This window comes from Perna viridis, chromosome 10 (assembly GCF_037379345.1).
Source record: "Perna viridis isolate PV_CMFRI_1.1 ecotype Kerala chromosome 10, ASM3737934v1, whole genome shotgun sequence".
Taxonomy (NCBI): domain Eukaryota; kingdom Metazoa; phylum Mollusca; class Bivalvia; order Mytilida; family Mytilidae; genus Perna; species Perna viridis.
This window is the reverse complement of record NC_142454.1, coordinates 20,606,761-20,632,870: the sequence shown is the minus strand read 5'-3', so window position 1 is coordinate 20,632,870 and position 26,110 is coordinate 20,606,761. Positions and strand designations below refer to the sequence as shown.

Here is a 26,110-nt window from a genome sequence, read left to right as displayed (position 1 = left end):
AGGGTCATTGGAGAAACTGGGATAGACAGGTTATCTTTGAAATTCTTTGTTTCTTGTAACTTACCCTGCTTGTGAAAAAATGGACAGTTATCTGTTTTTCTTTCTCTTATTGATTCAATTAAAAAAAAGAATGCAAGTTTTTACCTACATGTAAATTTAGGTTTTCCTGCAATTTTACCTTTTCCAATTTTTCTACAAATTTCATTGTAAGAGCCTATTCTCCCTTAGCCAATTCTCTCTCTCCACTCTCTATGATAAAATTAAGGTTTAAACATGCTTACCCTAACCATTTTAAAATCTAAATTCTCCTACATCCTGAGGAAAAAAGGTTGACTGATTGTGTATAATAAGACCTGTGGCAGATATTTCATGGATGTCAAGAAATCATCTAAAACACTGCTACCTAAAGGAGAACTACATGTATGTAAGCCTGTACTGCTTTTGTATCTTGATTTACACCAATATCTCCAATACATGTATGTATTATCTTATTTAGTCATTACTAATTTACAGAGTCCTGAACATTCTTAAAAAGTCAAAATAAGAAAATAAGAATTGCATGATATATGACATTCTAAATGATATACGTACAGTGTGTCAGTTGTTTTCCATACAGAAAAAGCTAACTATGTAAATTATTCATTTGTTGGTATAATGTATTTACATATTGCACTTTTAATAGTTACATGTACAAGCTCTTAAAATATGCAAATCAAATAACAATATAGTAACAATGGCTTTGCACAATTTCACTATCAGAATCCATAATTGTTCAATTTTTTAAAGGTTACTAACAATTTTGCAACTACTGATAAGTCTAACCAAAATAATGCATGAAGAGGGAGTAAATTCGAAGAGGACGAAAACTGGATTATTTGATTATTGAGAATCAATAATTCATGGATAAATAATTTTCTGATTTAGGATGGAATTTTGTAGGACCTTAATATACATGTACCTCAAATGAAGAAATATGTGTGTTGGACATGGATCCCCATGCACTTTGATACCAATGACTTTTTGGGGGGTAAACAAGAAGTCGTGTGCAAATGAGATAAAATTGGTACAACCCACTGTGTTAAAGCCGCATGCATAATGCGTTTTAAATAATTCCACCACTGAAGGATTCAATATTGACAGCAATTAAGCTTATTGCCTAAATGTGGATGCCTGCAAAAAAAAATTACGATTTCATGGCAAACACTTAATAGTATAAACCTCTTGCTAAGGGAGACAATTCTTCCATAAATATATTCTGGAATAATGTAACCTTTACCAGGGTTAAAAAACTTTAAAGTATTCAAGACTTGACATTATCTACAAGCTCTTATGCCAAAACAAACAAAGTGTAGCCATGTTGGCAACAGTTTTCATTTATAAGGGGGTTATTGACTAAATTGTCCCAGTATACATGAGTCAAAAATGTTCTCACAAGAATCCCCAGGCAATGTTCAAAATTTACTCTGTATTAGATACAGCACATAATTTTTTTAAAACCATCATTGACGGAGTCTGCTGTGTCACGATGATCCAAATCTTCTGAATGCCACTTCTAATTCACAGTCAGCCGATCAATGTGCCTGAGCAATCTCAGAGAAGAATTGAAGCACATCCGCAACACTGAATGCCAAAGAGATACCCGAATCTGGGTAACATTCACTTATCAGGTTCTCATAGTGTTTGATCTGCTTTATAAATTCATCCTGCATTGACAACCAAACCACCTGAAAAAAAAATTAAATTACCTTGCAACAAACAACCTTCAGTCCCCATCAACTTGATTGTTAAATTTAATGATTTAATGTACAAAAGCATGGAAGCAGGGGTTCATATTAATGGTGATCTGAGGCCCAGGACCAATAAATGCTCACATATAAACTTAAAAAATTATTTACATGGGTCCTTGACCTCCGCTATTACCGGTAATTGACACTTTAAATTTTCTTCAAGTGTTCCACTGATTTGAAAGTTCAGGACCTACTACTCTTAGAAGTTCATATGAACCCATGTGAAGTAAAATTTTTGAACGATCAAGAACATTTTTACAGTGGTATGACCTCACCTGTGATCGAACCTACAACTGCCAGCACTAGAGGCAACCATATACCATGAGTACATAGAGGCAATAAATGAGTTTTACATTACCCTTCAATTTCATGATTTATATTTTGATTTTTAACATTAAGATTTTACCACTAATTATTGATACAGATTTTACATTAAATAAGCCTCAAATCACTTCTCAACATAACACATTAAACTGAACTGACCAGTTCAAGTTAAAAGTTAAGGTCACCTTGTACCAGTAAATATTCTTTGAAACATAGACTGATGAATTATTATCCAAAATAGGATGTGAATTTTAGCTGCTCTCAGAAACATTTTATCATGCTATTTTAGGGAAACATTAGTATATGGTTAACTGGGCAAATATTTTTTCATCTTAGGTTCATAATATCCGCTGATATTTGATTTTAGGTAAAACATGACCTGGTAAAAACTATGAACAAGATACCACTGGGAGCATGGTACTATAGACCATAGAAGGAGGCAAGTGTGGCCCTTAACTTGCCGAGTATTACTTCCATGAAAACATTTATTTATTAACTTTTAACAGCTGGTAATTTTGAATCAGTACATAGATGAAGACCTCATACAGTTTAATTGACCTTTAGAAGATGCATTATTGATAAAAGTCATTGTATGACCAAGTTTAAGACTAAAGTACTGAGAAATTTTCTTCTCAAGGGCCCTTGGATTTTAGTTGAGGGAGAAAAACTTACCCATACAAATTTGGGGCCAGCTGCAGCCTGCCCTGTGGTATGAGGAATTCCTCTTCACTGAAGACCAATGGGCGGCCTTGAGCTGACATTTTCATCCCAGTGGGGTTGTTGTCTCTTCAACAAATACACCACACCTATTCTCGTTATATAATATCTTTTAGCAGTAGCCAGATTTAAATTTTGTATTTGAAAGTTTACATTGTAAAGTAATGGGGAACCTGAATCACAATGTTTTACTTTTATCTGTCCATGACTGAGTAAATATTTTTGGCTAAAATTTTGAACCATTTCATTTTTTTTAAATCCCAGTCTCCCTTTCTAATAAAATAGTTAGTGCCTAAGTTTACACATTACCATTTACCTGTAGTAAATTCTCCTCTTCACATAAATGTTTCTCTACCTTCTTGTACAGATGGTCTAATCCTTTCTTTACCTACATGTACAAATACTACATCAAGAAAAACGTAGAGGGGTGAAGAATACAGCAATATATACAGCAATATATACAGCTACATACAAAAACTGATGAATGATGCCTGTTTTTTTGCTGGCTTAATCTAATTTTGTTGATTTCAGATGTTTGTTTTCTATTCCAAGTTGTCTCCTGCACTTGCTGCATACTTGGTTAGAAATTATTTTGCCCTGATGTCAATGTTGGTCATTAATATTTCTTTGTGTCGTTATTTAACTTTTTTTATTTTATTTTGAAGGAGTGTCATCGTTCTGTTACTGTGGATTTTATTACTTTTGTTGTCTGGGCCTTTCAGAGTTTACTTGAAGGTGTGTTTATACTTATTGAAGACATTTTGGTGATCTCTGTTAGTATTTACTATTTTTATAAAGGTTATATCATGGTGCATTTGTTAGGTTTCACCAAATCTGTCCCTTATTTTAGTAGTGTACTCAAGTTAAGCAATTCAAATTAGCTTATCTACTTCAAATAATTACTTGTATCTTAAGACTACTCAAGGAGTTAGACCTAGGATAAGGGACATAACTCTTGAAATCAGTGATATGTTTGTATCATATTATATTTCAACAAAGCCTATCAAGCTTTCAATTGAAACATAAATAAGTCCAAGTTACTTTGATGCTTACAAGAGATTGACTTAAAAAGCTGAATACAAACATTCCAATGATTTGTAAGAGTTATCTCCCTTACCATAGGTTTACCTCCTTAAAGACAAGAAAGGTGCTATACAGTTATTTTTTTAACATTTTTGCCTAAAGAGCAAAGAAATCAGTGAGGAACTAAATGCAAAAGAAAAAGCATGACATCAGCAGAACAAAGTAGAAACTTTTTTATGGGTAATATGGTACGGTTATTCAACTTAATCAAATCAGGATTCACTATTACATCTCTTCTTTAGTGTATATTTACTTCTTACTTACTGACCAATTTCTTCATTATCTTTGATGACTTTATATAATGTCATAGGAATTTGTGAGTACAGCTAGCATCTTGATATCAATACATTTTACATAAAATTGGCCAATTCAAATATCTAGCTAACCTATCTTTGATGGAATGCCATTAATCCATTATCTTAATTTCCCTATTCCTTTATGCATAAATACCTAATGACAAGTGTGATGCTTCTTTTAAGTTTACTACAGTACTAACAAAAAACATACAAACCTCCTTCCCTGGGTATTCTTTGATTACTTTTCTTAGCTCCTGCTTGCTAAATACTAACTGGTATCCTACTTCTTCAGGTTTAACTCCTGATGAAATTTTATTTTCAACTCCCTCAAAGAAAACCTGCAGTAAAGGAAACAAAAGAAAATTCAAATATCATTTACATGTACAATGTAATTCAAGACAATGTTGTGAATTCAGGACAAGGTATTATCACTAGAGGCTTTGTATGTATCAGGGTCAGAACCAGAAATTTATTAAAGGGGATTTCTAATCAAGAAATTTTGTAAAGGGGGCTCTAGGCTGTCATTTGCTCACCCCCCCCTATTTAGCACAAATTTAACGAACTTTGCAACAAAAAATGATCCCCGTGTACTATGAAAGTATTATTACAGTTTTTAGGTCCTTTTGTGATTTAGTCATTCTGCCATTACTGGTTAATGAGTTAATAAAGCGAGCAAATTATTACTTTTAATTATTGTACATAATAAAGCTTCTGACCTGTATTTTCTCCAATGGTCTACCCAGTAGGTTACAAGTATAGAAAGCTAAGTTGTCTTGATAAATCTGTTTGGCTTCTTTCCTATCTGTGTCTAGACAAGGAATCTTAAGCTGAGATAACACGGCTGTAAATATTAGAATATAGTTGTAAGAAATTTTAATCATGTCAGATATAAATCAGATATAGCACAAGGAGTTTCAGACATGCTGTATACAGGAGTTTGAAAGGCCAAGGTCATGATTCATTGGTCTTTTCAGGCTGGAAATGGCCCCTTCAGATTGAGAAAGTCTTTGAAAGATCCTGAAAATGGACTTCTCAAAATGTCTTTCCAAACCACTGCGTATACAGATTGTAAATTGAGGTAGCACAATCACAAACTCCCAACAACAGCATTCACTCAAGATGCTGGAGGCAGCCTTCTTAGAAAATGCAAGAATCTTGCAAAGTCGGGAAAAGTGAATTTTTTATGCAACGTTATTTGATTGTCAATCGATATTTGAACTGAATAATGTCTGAGAATTTCAAAAGGTCTGTCTGCAGCGGCTAGTAAGAGAGTAAATGAACGACTGCCGCAGCATGGAGCTTGGCACAATCAGTTACTTTAAGGAGGTAGACCTAATGTAAAGAACATAACTCTTGAAATAACTTATACGTTTGTATCATATTAAATTTCACCAAAGCCTATCAAGCTTTCATTTGAAACAGAATGAAATCAATTCAAGTTACTTTGATGCTTACATGAGATTAATGTATAATACAGATTACAAATGTTCCAATGATTTGTAAGAGTTGTGCCCCTTACCTTAGGTCTACCTCCCTAAGTCTTGTTGAATGTGGAACATTTATATTCATAACTCATAACATTTTCATTACACTCTTACTGCCTAAAATGTTCTCAAACCACTGCCTTATGGACTTTAAACTAGAGGCTCCCAGGAGCCTGAATCGCTCACCTTGTTCAAGTTTGTCTTTCACGAGCAATAAATTGAACAAGGAGTTGTCCAACAATTTTGACTCAACAAAATTTTAATAGGACTATCTTAAGGATCATTTCAGCAATTGAAAATTTCTTTCTATCTATTATAGTTTTCAAGATATTGGCTGAAAACTGTAAAAAAAGACATTTTTCATCTTTCAAGGGCAATAACTCTTACAAGGTGTCACCTGAGAACTTTGATCCCTGACGACTTTTGAAGGCCTTATAAAAAGGGTCATTTCAGTGCTTGAAGTAATTATGCTCAACCTAACGGTTTTGGAGATATATGCAAAAAACGCAGTCTGATCCCTATATTCTATTTTTAGTAGCCATGTTTTTCAATGGATCAAAAATCCCCACACCTGTTCTATGCAGGATACCCCAAGAAACATTCATACCAAGTTTGGTTCCCATTGGTCAAGTGGTGTCAGAGGAGAAGAGTTTTGAAAAATTGTTAACGACAATTACAACGGAGACAGGTGCCAAGTGATGGCAACAGCTCACGTGGCCTTTGGCTAGGAGAGCTAAAAAATTGGTAAGTTTATCCAAGTTCAAAATACATTTAAATTGATGCAAAGGGTCAAGACAGATTTTTGGATTGTTTAGCGTTTGGTTTAGACAGGTTTCACTGTATCTAGAAAGGATGAACCAATCTAGTTACAAAAATTTATCTTACTTCTCTCCTGATTGAACAGAAAACTGGAGATATATGTGTTCAGTGGATAAAAGAAGATTTATAAATGTGAATTGAAACAAAGTCTTTTAAGTATAAAAAAATACTCACAGTACATATGATGGAAATTTTCTGAAAAAAAAAAAAAAAAAAAATCACAATCCTAGAAATTATACTGTTTATATCAAAAAAGGTCACTTCAACATCATATCAGTATTCCATTGGGTAATACATCAATTCAAGAATCAGTTTATAAGTATTTAAAGTATCTAAGAAACATTAAAAAATAGAAATACAATTTGTTATAAAGTTGATTAACTTCCCTTGGAGTCCTTAGAAAGTAATTGTCTTTCTTCATTACCATCTACAAATAACACCCAACCATCCTATACAATTTCTTAAAAATCCTTTATGTGGTTTAGGATGAGTCACTCTTACAAAAATGAGAGCAGACAAACAGACAGACAAGTATAATAGAGGAATGTGATCAATATGAATTTAACCTTTGACCATAGAAGCACTGAGAGCCTGCAGTCATTTTCACAAAAAAATTTAAGTTTAAAATTAGTCTTAAGTTCTGATATCATAATAAATCAAAATGTTTTGACGTCATAACTTATATTTTTTTGTGAAATCAACTGCTGATTTCAGTCTAACATACTATTATGAAGAAAAGTAAATCCTAGTTAATGTAAACCTGTAAAAGAAATTATCATTTAAAAAAAAAAACACACAAGTCTTTTCATAAAATCTTATTCAAAATGTTATCTGAAATGCTGATATGATACACATTTCTCTTTTTAAGTGTCAGTAATTTCAGGTATAAATTATATGAAAAGCATTGCAATTTTCTTCATCAAAGGGAGATAACTCACTTTTCCCTATCATTCTATTGAAACTTTGAAATGCCTTTCTGCATCCTCTGACACTTTTAGGAAGAACGAACTGTCAATTTGTGTTCAATAGACCACAACACAATGTCAAATTCATGTGTTTCTTCTGTGCATGATTCATTATTTTTCAATTCTTACAAATTCCAGTGTTTGATTATTAAAGTACATGAAATGTCAAAACTGTTCTCGCATGTACAAATGTTTAACTTTGTTCATGCATAAAGAGGTGATAACCTGCCATACATTAACCTTTACTGTTGCAATTTTTATTGAATAAAAAATGCATCTGAAGGTAACCAAATGAATGTTATGCATTTTGTTATTTGTATATCCAGTTCAAAATGATGTCATATTGATCAGTATCTATGCCAAGGTAATGTGGCTAATAACTACCACCAGAGAGTTGCAATGTAAACATGATGTGTGCCCTGCTCAGAATTATGTCCAGTCAGAAATTGCAACAAATAGAATTGCTTGTCAAATTCAAGTGTAAATAATGTCTTTAAGCTTCTTCTCCATCTTAACATCTATGAAAGATTTATTGACAAAAACAAGTCTGCGTAAAATTTATATTGTTCCTGCAATTTTTCAAATTAAATATATAAAGTTTAGAACTGATAAATTCAGCTGCTTAACAGAATTGTTTAAAAGACAACTCTTATCACTAATTATGTGGCAAATGAAGAAAAAGAAAGTTCAAAAATGTAAATTTTGTTGCAAAAAATAATTTGTGTCAGGCCAAAATAGTGTCAATAAAATGCTTTGCCTTGCAAAGTATAATACAACGGCCGAGGTCAAACCCTAAAAAAACTCATTAGCTAAGTATGGACACACCATGCAAGCTTAATACTGCTCTATATTTTGAGTCCAATTAAATATTTGCCACAGGATAAGATTTTCACCAGAATAAAAAGTAACCCCTTTTTGGCCCCTTATTCATAAATGGTTCTATTTACAACCCCCAACATATATCCAAGCCTTTCTATGGAGGTATGACACTTTTTAGTATAATTTCACCGAGTTTCATTCATATTTAGTCAAGATATTGTTCAGATTATGGCGGATATCATTAAAATGTTAAGTTTTTGGCCCCTTTTTACACCCCTATTTTATGCAATTCAAGTCACAACCCCTAAAATCTATGCAAGTCTTCCATTTGTAGTGTGGCACCTTGTGGTATAATTTCAAAGAAATCTCTACACCTATACACTAATTATTAACTGGAAACCATATTGTCAAGGCGCCGGGTGATGATAGCACGATACATTTATTTGACTGCAATTTTTTTCCAACGTTGCCCAGGTTAACATCTCAAGTTAGTTTCACCGTGCTCTTTACCTGAAGACTGGAACTAATCTCTAAGTTTGCTACAGTGTAAAATTTTAATATTGTGAGTTCTACAAAAGGTAAGTTAGACTATAGTGATCCTTTATACACTTTGCCAGGCAAGTGGGGTAGCACTTACTTTGACCACTTTTATCACCAGCTTTACATAGAAGTGATTTCCCATCATATGAATCTAACTTACCCAACATTACAACTTCTTTAGGAGTTTTGCCATGTTCCGTAGCAATTCTGCCTATCTGGTCAAACACAACCCTCACCAATACAGAGTAAGATTTATCAAGATGTGTGTGACGATCTGACCCTTTAAATATGCTCTCTGCTTGGGTGGCAAAATCCTACAAGAAGAAGAAAATGAGCATGAAACAGGCAATGTTTCAACTGGAAAAATTGTGTCCAAACTGGTCAAACATAATATGACAGAACATGTCTTTACATTTCATATAATGAATAGCTATGCATACATGCCAACTTTCATGACAGTGTGACCATTCTACATTAAGTGTCAGGCCCTGTAAGAATCAGGCATTAGTTGAAACATAGTATGAAAATACCTATCATTTTGATAGTGTAATTTGACTATTTGCACCATCAGAATCAAGGAAAACTGACAAGTTTTTCCACATCATGCTGGACCACTGAGTTTCACTTTAATTGGAATGCACTGAAAGTGGACATTTCAAGGGCAGATAACTCTGTCAAAAACCTCATTTTTCTAAGATTCTATTGAAAAATTTCTGAGCAAAGCCAGTGATGCAGAGATTAAGTAGTGTTATTTTCAAATACAGAAAGTATCCTTGAGTGATATTACATTGTCAGATCAGTGGGTTTTTACATGCATGTTTCTGATTTTCCCCATTTTGCCTGATTTTTACAAATACTTACATTTAAATATACTAGTAATATGGGTGACACCCCCCCCCCCCTGTCTGATATGTACCCTTAACTTGAATTCTTACTTTGCAAGCATCTTGCAATAATCATCCTACTTCATGCTATTAAATTCATGATGCACACAGTTCACACAATATCTCATGGAAAACCATAGAATGCTTAAGGATAATTTCAAATTTTGTTTGTAATGGGTATTAAAAAAATATCAGATCAAATATAAACACCTGAGTTTGACAGACACATGTATAAACAAAACGACAGAAGGAGCATATATCAATAAGTCTTCACCCATTTGCAAGAGGTTCTGCAGATTGGTTTAATGCATGATCTTCCGTTGGTAAATGCATCAGAACAATCAATATTATAGATTTAAAGACATTTTTATTTGAGAATATGAAGATATGACTAATGCTAAAAATGCTGAAACATACACTCAACAGCTTGACATTAACACATATAGCTACTGAGCATGAAATGCTTACCCTTCAAAAACACATCATGCCACTCTGTTTTTTTTTTTTTGTGTTCATATATCTAGTGCTTTAGTTTTTTGTGTGATGTCCTGTTTTCCTTATCTTCATTTTTTATGTATCATCTATTTTAATTGGTTCATTACAGATTATGTAGATCTCCTTTGTTTCCTGTGTTTCAGGTGTTATTTTTGGATTTCGACTTATTATAACTATCCCACTGCTAATGCTTAGGTATTTTTTGCCTATATTCTATCTACCAGCACATTTGATGGGTTGGTCAAAAAATTGAAAGCTACTTTTCTTTCAGAATATGGTTATATTCTGGGGAGTGTTTATTATGTTTATTAAACAATGAAATTCTTAGCGTTGAAAGGGTGACAAACTTTTGACATTTGATGGGTTCATCACCACCTGTGTCAAGATTCAGAGACAATAACAATGACATCTGTCTAGCTACCACAAAGTTTTCAGAAAACTTGAACTCTTAAGTAGTACTCCAGCTAAGAATCATGCAAAATGTGATACATGGTTGAAAAACCTACATATTTTTGTTTTTGATATTTTGTTTGAATTGCCATAGTGAACAGAAATTAACATTCAGTTTTTCATATGGCCTGTGTTCTTAGGAGACAAAAATTATATATAATGCACTGTAGATTTCAAAATTAAGGAGATAATTCTGTAAATGACACTAAAATACAATAGAATCTATTGGATTTTCAATGTTGATTATCTCCCAAGAGCAGACAGATTGGAATGAATAATTACTCATTTCATAGTACAGACCCATAAAACAACTCAATTACAAAAATAAAAATATGTAGCCTTTTTTAGGGTGTATAACAAATTACAGAATTTGCATGATTCTTACAAAGACGGCTACTTAATATCTTATCAATCTTGCTAACAATTAAATAGATACATAATAAAGTACTGTGAAAGTATTATTGTTCGTAGGGTACCAATTTTTACTGTTTTTGTGGGCAGAGTAAACCATGTATTTGGTTACTAATGAAAAGGAAATTTCCCATTTGTTTGTATGGTAGAGTTGTCAAATTCATGAATTCAAGAATCTACGAACTGACAATATTTTCTGAAACCACAAAAATAAGTATCCATGAATAAAAGTACTTTCACTGTAAATTCATGAATTATTGTGTTCATTTGTCATTTTAGAATTTTAAACCAAAATATAAAAATACAAATAGCTTAGTCATTCTGAGGACTGTACAACCTTTGATCAAAGGTCACTCACTCCTATAATATGGTCTGGACAGCAAACTACTACTATTTTTAATTTAATTAGAATGTTTCAAAGAGTAATCAAGGGAACCAAGGTTATAGCGGTAATCAGAAGAATGTAATCCAGGGACAAAGACCAGACTTGGAAAACAGACATACATAACAAAGTACATAAAGTAACTAAAATCATACATACAAAGTAACACAGGATTTAACCAAAATCTGGGTCACAAAAACTGGGCTAGTTACCTTATAACAATTTGGTGAGAACCCAAAATCTGGTTTATAGGCTAAAAACCACTAATTCCACTTCCCATAGGCTTCTATGCTAATTTCACAATATTCAATGGCTTCTCTGGACTTTACCTTAACTTTAACCTGCAGATGACTATATATCAGCATGATTCTACATATGTCAGCTCACAATCCTCAGAATGGCATGTGGGGTTAGCAGACTTGCAGTGCAGTACTGGTCACCGGAAGTGAAGTGTCTATAAATAGCATGGGAAATCCCAGTGTTTTCACAAGATAGGGGTATATTTAGAAATCATTATGGAGATTGGGCTTCACATCACAAGAAGCAAAATGCACCTATAAAATGTACAGAAATGTTTTTCCTTTCAGAAACTGTTTAAATTTTTTAAATGAGATGAGAACTTTTTTCACAGCACTATGAGGAACAGGGGTAATTTCTGCGTAGGACTATTTTTGCGTACGTTCCAAATGCTCATTGGTTGAATTGGTGGTCTGTAACCTAAACACATGGACATGTACAAAGGACAATAACACATAACTCCAGTGAAGATTTACACAGAAGAGGTAGAAACACATGAGAAAGTGTGAAAAACAGTCTTAAAGTATCAAATAGACTAAATGTGGTAAGTACCCATATAAAGAACCTATTGATGATATATAAAGGTAAAATATCAAGGAGACAATCATCTTAAGTTTACAGGACTTCAATGTTAATGAAGAGGACTGAAAATTAGTACAAATTAACTCCTCTATTTTTAGAATACTTGATAAAGAATTGAAAAATTAGCAGTCATTCATGAAGATATCATTGTAAATATAAAATGTAATAGTCACAGAGGTGAATCATTAGTTGTATTCTACAGCTATATCTCCAGGTATCCCTTATAGTTTCATGCAGCAATATACACATTCTGTTAAATTGACATAACTAATAAAACTATTAAGCACTCCAGGATAAACAAAGTGTAAGTTAATATCTACTCCAATATCTCGTAGATCACACTATATTTATAACTCCTGTCAAATCTTTTTCTCTTATTTAAATTCTAAAACTTGTTGAGTCATAATAAAAACAGTATTTAACCAAAATCTGGGTCACAAAAACTGAGCTAATTACCTTATAACAATTTGGTGAGAACCCAAAATCTGGTTTATACACATGGACATGTACAAAGGACAATAACACATAACTCCAGTGGAGATTTACACAGAAGAGGTAGAAACACACGAGAAAGTGTGAAAAATTCTCCCAGGAGACAATTAGGTTAAATGCAAAACAAAGGCAACAAACTAATAAGGTTAAAAGTACACTGAAACTTATGGCAAGTTCCCATTTTGCCTTAGTTGTGTATTACATGTATAAAAAGTACTACAGGGAAATGGGAATTCCAATTTTTCTGTTCTAAAAAACAAAACTGTAAACTAATGAGGTGTTCAAGGCAAAACAATTATAAAATTATAATCATAGTATCAATTTTTATAAGTTTTTTTTCTGTTTAAGTCACAAATATAAAATATTTGAATTCTTTGCAAATTACAATTTTTCTTAATAAAAATTTGTTATAAAAAGACAAGATTTTAAGAGTTCCAGTTTTCTGAATACTATGTCCTAGTCAAAGAGTAACCAAGGGAACCAATGTTATAGTGGTAATCAAAGAGTAACCAAGGGAACCAAGGTTATAGTGGTAATCAAAGAGTAACCAAGGGAACCAAGGCCATAGTGGTAATCAAAAGAATGTAATCCAGTGACAAAGACCAGAAATGGAAAACAGACATACACAACAAAGAACATAAAGTAACTAAAATCATACATACAAAGTAACAAAAGTAAATGAGCAACTCCGACTCCACTAAAAACTGGGAGCATGGACCAGGGTCAAAGTTGTAGGTAGATGTCATTGTTATTGTCAGTAGATCAAAAGTTGTTGGCATTTGAGGAATAAACCCCTCAGTTTTCTAAAGATTTTTGTTTTTACAACAACATTTTCTCTTTCTTTGACCACAGACTATGGAAGGAATCTAATTATACATGAAAAAAGAATATGTCACTCTTTAACATTGAAAGTATTAGATATTTTCCCTTAAAATGATAATTTCTGTTAACTGCATATTGCACATTCCTGTTAATAACCAAAAAGACCAACAAACAATATAAAAATCTACATATGTATGTGTTTATAAGGTTTAATTGCTATAAAAACACAAGTAGCACATGTTTACACAAGTTCTCATTTCACCTTAATTCAATCCAAATCTTAATAAGGCAAAATAGGAATAATTTTATGTACCAAATTTGACAGCTAAGGCTGAATTGGAACAAGCCTAATAAGACACAGTAGGATCAGGTTACCATAGTTACTGTGTTGGATAAGACAAATGTCAGAATAAACGGGCTAAAACAATTAGCATTCATTCAGGGACTGACAAAAAATTACACATCAACCAAGATTCTGGAATAGTCTGAAAGGGCAAGCATCTAACCCCTTCATTTGTTTCTACAATTATGATTTAACCCTAGTAGTATACCATTACACAATTTTTACCATGGAGGACTTCCCCCAACACTATTCCATTATACACAGATTTTTACCACAGTGGACTTACCTCAATAGTATTCCATTATACACAGGTTTCTCCCTCAGTTGACTTATCCCAATACTATTCCATTATACAAAGGTTTCTACCACTGGACTTAACCTAATAATGTACCACTATACACAGGTTTCTACCACTGTGGACTTACCCTAATAATATACCACTATACATAGGTTTCTACTATTATTGTGGACTTACCCCAAAACTATGAACAAATCCTATAATCCCACATCTGCTTTTCTTCTGCACTTTAGTTTCCTCTATTGTGGCAATTTGGTTTTGCTGTGGAAAAATTTTAAATAATTACAAGTTTAGACAATAATGTAAAACTAGAGGCTCTATAAAAGAGCCGGCATTGCTCACCTGGCAAATTGGAAATCTGGTGGTCAATTCATTTGATCATTAAAACAAAAGGTTTCATGAGTTTCCTATACTTACATGGTCATCATTCCTGTTATTCATTGAACGACCTGAGCCACAAAAAAGCAAATACATAGTCCAAAATGTGTTTCCAAATAGGGAATTGGCAAATCAGCAGCCTCTGCAAGCCATCTTGTTTACTGAAGTGGACCCAAGTTGAATATTTTAGCCAAGTTTGGTCATTATTGGCTAGGTAAAATAAGAGATATAGGCCGAATTGTTTTTCCCCATAGGGTTTCAACTGCAATTTTGAGTGGCTGTATCCACCCTCTTAGCCAGCTGAGCCATACAAAAAGTGGATTGTTTGCAGAAGGCATTGAGGCCATTAAAGACATTTAGTTCCAAACATTGGCACCTCTGCTTTCAGAGGATTTGATCTTGAAAATTGGCCAAACAGAAGTTTAGATATCCTACGGCAGCCATTTTTTTTCAGATCAAATGGAACCAAACCAAAAGTCAATCTTTAGTTGAAGCTCTCGCATACATCATTTCTGCCAAGTTTTGTTAAACTTGGTAACAGGTTTTCATATAACTGAGCAAAATATGAATTTGGGGAATTTTCAAGTTGTCTAATTTGTATATTTATATTTTATCTTATTTTTTTGTATATTAATCCATATTAAAGAATTTTCTTAATGCATGACATCAATGTCAGTTTAATAAATAAGACAAAAACATATAACAGTTTTACAGTTAGGAATTCACATCTAACTGATTGGGTTACCATGGTTACCCATTTCAAGGTTAAACAAAAATACTTTCATAGTATTGATTTTTCTCATAAAAAATCAGACTACTTTTAGAAATTCATTAACATTATACAGCTGCATTTAAAATTATCCATTTATTTATTTGCAGTGAGAACTTGCCAGTTTGATAGTCACAAATAACAGGTTAATTTACATTAATAAATGTATTTCCTATTTCAGCTTGCTTATTAACAGTTTCTGAGTAATAGCAAACATAATAAACGTCCCTTCCTCAAAAACATTACTACTCATTTAAGGAGGGAAAAATAATTCCATATCTAACATTATCATTAACAGTTTATTAGCAACCACAGAATAGAAAAAATCATTAAAACATTTGCTCATCACACTTACTTTCTTTTTTTTTTACAAGTCAGGAGTTACTAAGTATTTTTAAACATTTTTTTAAATATTATGTGCAGAATTTTTCATTGTAAACATTAATTTGGTCATAAGAATGTTATTAAAATTTTCTAGATTACTTTAGACTGTATTCTATAAATACAAACTACTTACAATGAATTTGTCGAAGTTTCTTTTGATTTTAACAAGACAACTGGCAAAGGTCACGCTAAGAAATGAACCTGTGTCCTGGGCATTGTTAACATGCTGACTCATCCTTACCAACATATACATTGAGTAACTGTCAAAAAAAAGAATATCATAGTAAAAAATAATGATAATGTAAATAGACTGAAACTACAAGTTAGTTCTAGTGGAACTGGAAATAGTCAAAAATCTGATTTTCATATATTGCCAATGACAGTCTTATATACAGGCATATCTTCTGCACAGTTCACATAATTTTCTCCTGAATCAAGATCTTGTGTTAATCATTAGCATGAGATTCAAGTGAAACTAACTTTAGATTTGTTCATACAATTTTCAATTTAGGTAACACTAAATTCACATAAACTTCACATGATTTTCGTCTGAGTTTCAGCTAAAGCTTACTTCAGAGGAAATTCATGTGAAAAACTTTGCCTGTGTATGTTTTGGTAAACTCTAAATGGCATTAATGCAATGTCACTGGTCTGGCAAATGTGACTGTTGGATAAAAATCAGCAGAAACAGCAAAAAACTAGAAAACTATGAGCATTGCTTACTAAATTGATACACCCATTCCCCAATTTGAAAACATGCTCCTTTTAATCTCTAAATTGATTTGGATCAAAAATCTAAAATTGGAGATGCACAATAGGAATATGCAATGAAGATTCTGTGAAGGTATCAATTAATTCCATTTAATTATGTAGGAGTAATGGATAAGAGATTGGTATCCCTCTGTGTAAAGGGAGGTAAGAAGTACTGATGGAAGGACTGACACCCCTATCACTATATACCCCCAACTGAAAGTGGAGGTATAATTAATTCTTACATAAGTTCTACCAAGAACAATTACAGATGATCTGAAAACACCTACCAAAACCAAACCGTTTAGACTTTTTCAGTGTCTAGTTTAGACAAGTTTTCAGACTTTAGACTAGTTTCACAAACATGTAATAACAAAAATTATTTTTCAAACTTAGCTGTAGCAAAAATTTTGCAATTTTCTATTATCTAATTTCAAGGGAAATAGTCAACTGTAAGAAATTTATTTACATTTTTCCACTAAAATGAATAAAATAAATAAACATGATGATGCAACACTGATGTTTTGCTAACCTGTAACTATCATGTCACAACTGTTAAATGGCACATATTTTTATACATTAATTTCAGAAGTAACATTGATTCTGATTGGATAAAAAAATTCAGTTATTATCTCATAGACCAAATTTTGTAATGACTGTGACATCATCAAACTTTCTTTTAATAATTTAATCATTAAAGTTTGGTACTTAAATTATATTATAAGGAATGACTGTTAGATTTTTTCAGTCTATCTGAAATAACCTCAATGCCTGTGGTGCACACAATAAAATAACCTCCTACATAGTTTATTTACTGTGCACCACATGATTGAGATTATTTCTTCACAGACTGAAAAAATATAACATCATTCCTTAAATATTACAAACAATGATGATTGTTGATCTTCTCTTGATTGGATAAATATTACCTGATATTGACAAAAAGATTAAACTTTCTATCAAACACAGATTAAAGTACCAATGAAATGAATTATAAATCTCCTTCTTAATTGTCTAATTATATACCTTAAAAAGTTTGTTGGGTAATGGTCACTTACTTTAGGGAAGGCAAACTTTATCCCCTCAACATCATAATTGTATATGCTGTATAAAAACCAGTAGTGATTTACATGTGCGTAATTTCATGAGTATTTTGTGTCTTTTCATATAAATGCAAACCTAAACCTATAGGGCATGACAGACAAACAGACAGACTGACAGATTAGTACATAGACCTAGTAAAACAAAATGCATAGTATAAAATAATATTAGAGAAATAGGTTCTGGGAAGACTTGATAGAGTATCAGGATACAATTAATATAAAGATAGGCATCTTATTGAACATACAATAACCTTTGTAAGCCCGTCCAAAATCCTTGATCTTTCACTTAAAGAAAGTATTTTTCATATTATCAACATTCTTGAATATCTACATGCTAATAACAACCAATGGATTCACACTTACATATTCACTTCAATTATCCCACATTTCCTGAAGCCAAATATCCGATAGAACAGTGTAAATGGGCAAATCAAGAAATCAGCCACTGATGACAGGGTTTGTCTAAACATGTAACAATGTAAAAACTTCACACCTTTATTAATTTTAAAATGATTATACTTTATCTGCAACTTCTTCAATATTCTATTGTTCCTACTGACTGAAATTTTATTTCTCAGGCTACTGCTGTGGAACTAAAATATATTGTCATGTATTTTATATTGTTCTTACTGCCTGATATTTTACTACGGCTGTGGAACTAAAATATGTATTGGCAACTTCCAATGACAATATTACATCAAACTGACTCTGACATTGCTGATAAACAGAATAACACCAATTATGAACATCTCAACAGGACATCACATCTCACCTTAGTTGGTTCATTGGGATATTTTCTGTATGTACTTCAAAGCTACTGTTATTCTGTATATATTTTGTTCCAACCCATTGTCTTTTAGTCATTATCTAATTTTATGATACACGATACCAAAATTTAAGCTCATGAAATTTCCTGCTACATGTGAACACACAGACTACCTTTACATATTCAAATTTTTTCGCACAGAAAAAATAAAAAAAACTAATATAAACAAATAAATGCCCTGAAAAATATGTGTTAGAATTCCCTTAGAATCAATTTACCTTGTAAAACTGCAAATTGAACAGTGTGAAGCAGATTCTCATTTTTGATTAAAAATAATAAAAAAAGTGCAACATATGAAACACTTAAGAGTTCTACTTATCAAAAAATGACAAAAAAAATTAAAAAAAAAAAAAAAAGAAAAGAAAGTTTAAGTATAAATCCAACTAAGCCAGGCAAAAGTTCATAATAAGTGACTCATGTATATCTTTTGCAAAAAAAAAAAAAAAAAAAAAAATTCTGGAGATTCTGGAAATGAAGTTAATAGACAATGTTTTTAAGAATAATAGTGTAAGTCAATGCTGTGTAAATTACAGTGAATTCTACTATAAAAAGTTTGGGAAAATATTCTGCCAAAACTGTACACCATTTTATACTACACATCTAGTAAAAATATATCTCATAATATACAGCATTCATTTTGAAACAAACATTGTGGGGATATCTAAAGGGCTACTAAATACATCATGGCTACTTAGTATTAAATACCAAATAGCAGAGGTTCAAATGAGTATATGCCCAAGGTTCAAGAGCCCTCAATTTCTGACTTAGGACCTTGATTTTAAATTATGATAACCAAGGCTGGTCACAATCAACCTTTTTTATTGTCACTTTACTGACAACGTTAGTGGACCAACGATTTGAAACTTGGAAAATTCCATGACCTTCCATGTTTGAAAGTAAATTTAAACCCCTGAATACGAGAAGAAACACTTCCTATGTGATTTTTAGAGAAACCCAGACTTCAAGCTGCAATTTCAGAATTAAATACCTGCTAAAGACAAGCGTCCTACACAGTTAATTAAATTACCAACTTCAAACTAATAAGGTACCTTAAAAGTTGATTAAAATATTACACTTCAATATCAGGTGAACTTTTACAATGTTTTTCATAGTTTTTTACTCATGTGAAGTAAGATCCAAATGGATCCTTTCCAAAAACCATAACTGATAATTCTGAGATAAATGTGCTGTGAATTTTGGGGGTATTAATTTAATCATATTTAGGAAAAAAAATATCAACAGCCATTAAATACAATATTTCTATTGAATTTTAATAGGAAGAAATGTAAGACTCATATCAAGAAGATCAGTCTATTTTTTCTAAACAAAGAACTAGGTTTGAGATGTAATAATGGGTGAAATGGTGAAATTTAATTGCAAACCTGTCTTAGCAACCACCTTTATTTAGCAATAACCTGTCTTAAAGCATTGTAAAATTAACCTGAAAATTAAGACCATCTGTCTCTTATGACCACAATTTTTACTCTACCTGGTTTGACTGTACCATTGACACATCCACATCTTAAAGAAGAAATGGGTATTTTCTATCTACATTAAAACTGACTCTGAGAATAACCTTTCAAAATGGATATTGCATTATACTGATAAAATGAGTGCTTATTTTGCTGACAATACCTTTTTAGGAGTTTGTGCATGTATAACATGATAAACAATAGGCTAAATCAAGATAAAAATTTGACTACATTTTGGAAAACACCAGAATTCGTGACATATTTATATGAAGTAAGTATGACCTTCATGGGTTGACAACTTATGTATTATAACATTGAAAACCTAATGTATTTAGTTTGTCAAAACATGATGCCTATATTTCTAGATAAGAGAGCATCTCAATTTCATTAGAAAAATGCATAAAAATGATAATTTGTGACATTAAATAGAAATTCAAATTCAGACTGGTCCAAGATTCAAGACCTCAACATTTGATGCAATACTATTGAAAATTCATGAACCAAGGTCCTGGAACAAGCATGTTTTACACTCACTCTTATTGGAGACTTTTCACTTCCTTCTAGAAGACCTTTCAGTTAGAATGTAAAATTAAGTCCATGACTTTTCACCCTTGAAAGTAAATTTGAACCCCTGTCATTTTCCACATGTAAATGATACAACAGCTTGTAAATACTTTTTAACTGGGTTCAGTCAACTTCCGTGATTTTTTAAACAAAACATTATAAGAAGATATTTTTGTTGTAAGTAAACATACGTAATATAGATAAGTTAGACCTCTTATAAAACATATAATGTACAGAAAGTATGAAGAGTGGCTTTAAAACTTCATACTACCTCTAAAAAAACTTTCCTGGGGTACATCAAGGGAAAATACAAATTCATTTATAGTAATGCACAGATTTATAGGGGACAAACTGGGCATTTCCCCCTTATGAAACTGGGGAAGTATAATTTTTGAATGAAATATTGATTTTTTTGCGAATTCTACCATAAACAATTTTCCAACCTTGTTTCTCCTAGCCTTTAATTCTATTTATGCCCCAACTTGAAATCCTGTATCCATCCCTGTAATGCACCTATGTAAAAATCATGTGTAAAATTGACATAATAACATAACAACATACAATCAGTCCATACAACTTACAAGCCATCCAGTTTATCAGCATATGCAATGAAATTTTCTAATTCTCCTTCCAGGTTTGTAAACAGTTCACCCATCATCTTCCTCACTTCTTCATTGATCTGTCTCCTACAAAATACACTGATCAGAGCTGTTGTCCTGTATATAAACAAGTTGACAATTTTTTGTCAGTATTCAAAAATCTTGGATTATCTGACATAATCATTAAAATCTGACAGTTTTTTTGTCAGTGATCCACAATCCTATTTAATCTGACAATTTTTTGTCAATGCAGATTCCTATTTAATCTGACAATTTTTTGTCAGTGAACAAAAATCGTAATAATCATACAATTTTAGCCGGTGATCCAGAATTTTTTTAATTTTACAATTTTGTTCAGTATTCTAGATAGAAACTTAACTTAGTATAATCTTTCAAATTTTTTCCATCAAACTAAAATCCATAAAAAGTTACCATCAGTATTTTCAAAGAAGTGTGATTCTGTCCACATGTGTTCATCAACATATTACTGTGAAGTACCTAAATTCGTGGATACCAATTTTCGTGGATCAGCGAATAAATACAAGTTCGTGGATTCTTGAATTCTTGGTTTTTAAGTTTTCAGTATACACATTAATGGGAATCTCTTTGGGAACCAAATTTTGTAGTTTTGCCTTCCCATGAAAACTACAAAAATTTGTACCCCACGAACACTAGTACTTTCACAGTATGTAAAATTATTACCTTTCAGTTTAAAACATTTGCAAGATGCAATATATGCATTCTTCAGATAAATAAACACACACACACATATAAAGTTTCTCTATGCTCATTTTATGACCAATAAACAAACCTTTGAACCCACTGCAGCATATCAATCTATTGTGAGAACTCTATTATATCTTTCCTATGTATGAGTATTAACTGAGAAATATTGCAAATATAAATAGCACCTTTTATATATGAAAGTCTCATTATGCATATACATGTACATACAAAATTGCTGATAAGAAGTTTCAACATTATTAAAGACAAATTTGAGAGTGCAAAAATATGCTTTAAAGTTAAAATAGAGTATGCACAAATTTTAAATCACAACTTACCTGAATGAAATTTTTTTTAATTACTTTACAACGTACTAATTTTTTGTTTTTTTCACTTAAATGTACAATGTATTATTTTTCATGATTTACAACACATTCAATGATGATGTTCAGGAGATAGTGTTGGTCTGATAAAATTTGTTTGATAGTTAACTGGACAGTTGAGAGAAAATCTGAACAATTCAAAAAGTACTGATAGCAACTTTAAATCTCTTGACTGCCATTTAAACACAGAAAACAACTTCTGAACATGATTATTGCATGCGCTGTAAGTTGATATGTTGTATTAAATGGGGAATAATTTTTATACAATCATTTGTACACTTGTTCCCTTAAAACAAATGGGTATTTTTAAAGTATTTGCTGATATGTAAAGCACTCATTTGTATTGGTAATCTGAAATAAAATACATGTACATGATTGTATTTGAAAGATGACATATATGTTGATCTGTGTGTAGTGTGGAAATGGAAAGGTGGAGTAGTAACTTGAAGGTTCTGAGAAAGTACATGTTCATGGGCATCTATTCTCGTGGTTTATTACAATTAGTGGAATTTGTCAATTTCATGCTCAAAAGACCTAAAATTTTAAAGTACCCCCTGTCATGAAAAGAAGTGACTTTTTTATTATGGAAAGTCAAAACCACATAAAAAATGGAGATAACTGTATTGTATTTGATGATTTGAAAGGTTATTTGGGATTTTATGGTTGCAAAGATCAGTCTACACTTATCCTAGTATAGACTCAATACAAATATCTCCTAGATGCATCTGGTTCTGGTTTTATAAAGAATCTCAGTTTGAGACTTTTCTCAATTCCTTCCTAAACTCGAATTTCAACCAATCCAAGCATTTGTAACTGAAGATTAGAGAAAAACCTCCACTTGATTTTTTTCTAAAATCTTGGCCTGTAGCTATTAATGGAAGTTTATATTTCATGGATTCAAAAATACAGAAACCATGAAAATGGGTCCATGAACAATAGTTTCAATGCTGTGGTAGGTGATCTATTTTGATACAGTATTCTGGAAGGAACAGTGTTTATAATATAGTTTGAAACTCCTGAAAATCTACCTATTGAAATACTTGACACTAAAACATGCTTTGTTTAATTAACATGCCACTACTAACTCAAATACATGTAACTCTTCAAAATGTATTAATCATAAAAAATCAAACTAGGTCATTACATGCCCAAAAAGTGCTTGTAAAAATTACTTGTATGATATTAAGAGATAAAAATGGTAAAAAAATTTTAACAAAAACAACTCGGCATAATAAATTACAACTTGATTATTTAAACTACTTATTGATCTTTTGTAACAACAAATTTGAACATCTAGCTACCAGTAATTCAAATATAGAACAACATGCAAAAAATCAAGCAGCAAAAAAATGATTAAAAGAAAGAATATCTTTGAAGAATGTATCCTAGTGTTATTTATAGAGAAAACAAAATAACATTTTTGTCATACACAAGTTTGTATTTGATTTCAAGATAAGCTCATATTGAATTAAAATGACCAGTATCTCAACCCTGTACATAACACCTAAAAATACAGGGTTTTGAGTCATAAACTAAATAAAAAAAATTTAAAAACTGAAAGTGACAGAAAAATGAAACCATCATTGTCATAACATCTATTAAGTACCAAAGATATCAGTATTTCCTTTTCAAATTGTTATGATTTGAATATTCTTCAGATAAAGAATTTTCTTAACCTGCCAAAAAGCAGAAATTGTGAAAATGTACAGTCCACAAATTTAATCACACTGACAACACTAGAGACCACAGAAGTCCAGTATCACCAACCTGGAACCCATTTCTTCATTTTAGGAATATTTGATGTCAGAAATAGATAAATAATTCCACAAATTGAATCGTTTTCCCTATCTGGTCTAAAAATAGATGTCCTTTACTGCAAAATATGTATTTTTTCCTCAGCCATATTGTACCGAAAACCTTTATTGGACTCTCAGCTCAACAAATACAGGTTTCCAGTACAATAAGGACTTGTACACAATTTTCATGTACATGTGCATTGTACACTAAACTGTATAATACATATTCCATTACTCAGACTTACAAAATATTTTTTTTTACTGACATTTCCATAACCTCCAAATATAAAATTAATTTCTAATTGCAATGCCAACTGAATTTACACTACATGAATAAAGAATAAAGACTTAAAAGAAAAGAGGCTTAAGACAACAGTTCACACACTTACAACGGTACATTACTACACCAAAACAACTTTTTACGCAAATAAACTAACTCTATTCAAAATATTAACAGCCACACAGCTATGACTATGCAACAAATTATTTTCCCCTTTCTGCTAAAGAAATTTTTTTTTAGTTTCATAAGTATTTTCATAATAACAGTAAACTGATCAGGGAAAGTGAGATGGAAAAGTTACTCTTCAAGGTGGAGGTAGGGATGCATGGAAGCCACATGACAACAATGAAACTAGAATGCTGTCAATGTCTGACTTACATAAGGTTCGTTCTACGTTTCCGATATAAACCTTCACCTAAATTTTCCATGAAATACTCCCTAAAAAAGTAAGCATTAATAAATAGGAGACATTACATAACAGAGTAGCAATAGTGAAAGAATACACAGCCTATGCTAGAATACTATACAGTTCCTAAAAATATTTCCTGAAAAATGTATAATAACATGGGGCATTCAGTGATCGAATTAAAGGGGAAATACTGGTACTTCCTCAATGCCAGCTGAAATTCAATTTTACTAATAAAAATTATTTCCACTTGCTAAAATTTGCTTGTGGAATTCTAAATGTAATATTGTAGATAAAGTCCAGAAAAAAGAAGAATTTAGCAAGTGTCAATTTTCAGTGCTTGCTAAATTTAGCAAGTGTCAATTTTCAGTACTTGCTAAATTTAGTTAGTGAAATTCAATCCCTGGTATAAACAAAAAGCAACAATAAAAAGATAGTTTAACTTAAACTCTGATTCTTTTTTACAACAGAAATGTTAATTATAAAGACAAAGTTTGGTAATACATGTAGGTAAGGATGTTCTCACCTATTATCAATTACATGTAGTTAAATTTGTGACAGGAATTTAAAGTAGTCTCACATACAATAATTCAATCATACTAAAACAGTATGCTAAATTTTAAATCCTTTGCATGGGATTCCAAAGTTTTAGCTGGAAAAAAATAATCATGTGTCTGACATATATATATCCATGTACAGACAAAAGTCAAACTTGTATGCCAAAGACTTAAGAGTATACCATAAGAAGTGCTAAGTATTATTGGCTATTATTCAGGAAGATGTCTTGATTTTTAAGATCTTTTTTCAGTGATTCTTGTTTTCCTTTCTATTGTTCCTTTTTGTGTAAATTCATAGGTATTAGATGAAAATGATAACATCATAAGAAGATACATGATTACAAGAAGTAGATCTAATAGTCCTTAGTAATACAAGTTTTTACATGTGTTCTTTGCAAAATACATGTATATTAACAAGTACTTTTATTTAAAAAAAAAGGACTAAAAATATTATAACCATTATTTAAACTTATGGACAAAAAAAATGTGTTTATCAAAGCAAAGTTAGTAACCCTTGTTTTACAAAAAAAGAGTAATTCGAAAGCATTTTAAAAGAAAGCTTTAAGTCATACATTGAAGCTCTACAAGATTTTTTTTTATCAACATAGCAAAGAAACAGCGCCCAATTCATTAAACATCTCGACAGATTTTTTTCTTTTAATCTCTCCTGAACTCAAGCTTCAACCAATCATCTCAATACAAGATATTCAATGAAATTGGACTCAGAACAGTTTAGTTCTAAAGGTACATGTTCGATAAATCGTGAAAGTGTAGTCTCCTAATAGTAAAAGTACTTTTTCAGCAATCATACGCATTGATTTCAAATTGAA

At 31.6% G+C, this 26,110-nt stretch overlaps 1 protein-coding gene across 7 annotated transcripts in view; it reads right to left on the bottom strand.

Moving 5' to 3' along the window:
- Window positions 1–631: 631 nt before the first annotated feature.
- Window positions 632–26,110, bottom strand: part of LOC148604899 (exocyst complex component 1-like) — a 48,409-nt gene continuing 22,930 nt past the window's right edge. For 5 of the 7 annotated variants that reach the window (XM_088551067.1, XM_088551070.1, XM_088551069.1 and 2 more), the window contains 10 exons: window positions 24,696–24,755; window positions 21,118–21,222; window positions 15,955–16,081; window positions 14,468–14,551; window positions 8,995–9,148; window positions 6,685–6,705; window positions 4,924–5,048; window positions 4,423–4,545; window positions 3,145–3,216; window positions 632–1,724 (listed from right to left, as the gene is read on the bottom strand). In XM_088551067.1, coding sequence (XP_088407193.1) covers window positions 1,572–1,724; window positions 3,145–3,216; window positions 4,423–4,545; window positions 4,924–5,048; window positions 6,685–6,705; window positions 8,995–9,148; window positions 14,468–14,551; window positions 15,955–16,081; window positions 21,118–21,222; window positions 24,696–24,755 — 1,024 coding nt within the window. In that variant the 3' untranslated portion in view covers window positions 632–1,571. The remainder of the gene's footprint in view (window positions 1,725–3,144; window positions 3,217–4,422; window positions 4,546–4,923; window positions 5,049–6,684; window positions 6,706–8,994; window positions 9,149–14,467; window positions 14,552–15,954; window positions 16,082–21,117; window positions 21,223–24,695; window positions 24,756–26,110) is intronic. The other 2 variants (XM_088551073.1, XM_088551074.1) reach the window with 1 other exon arrangement.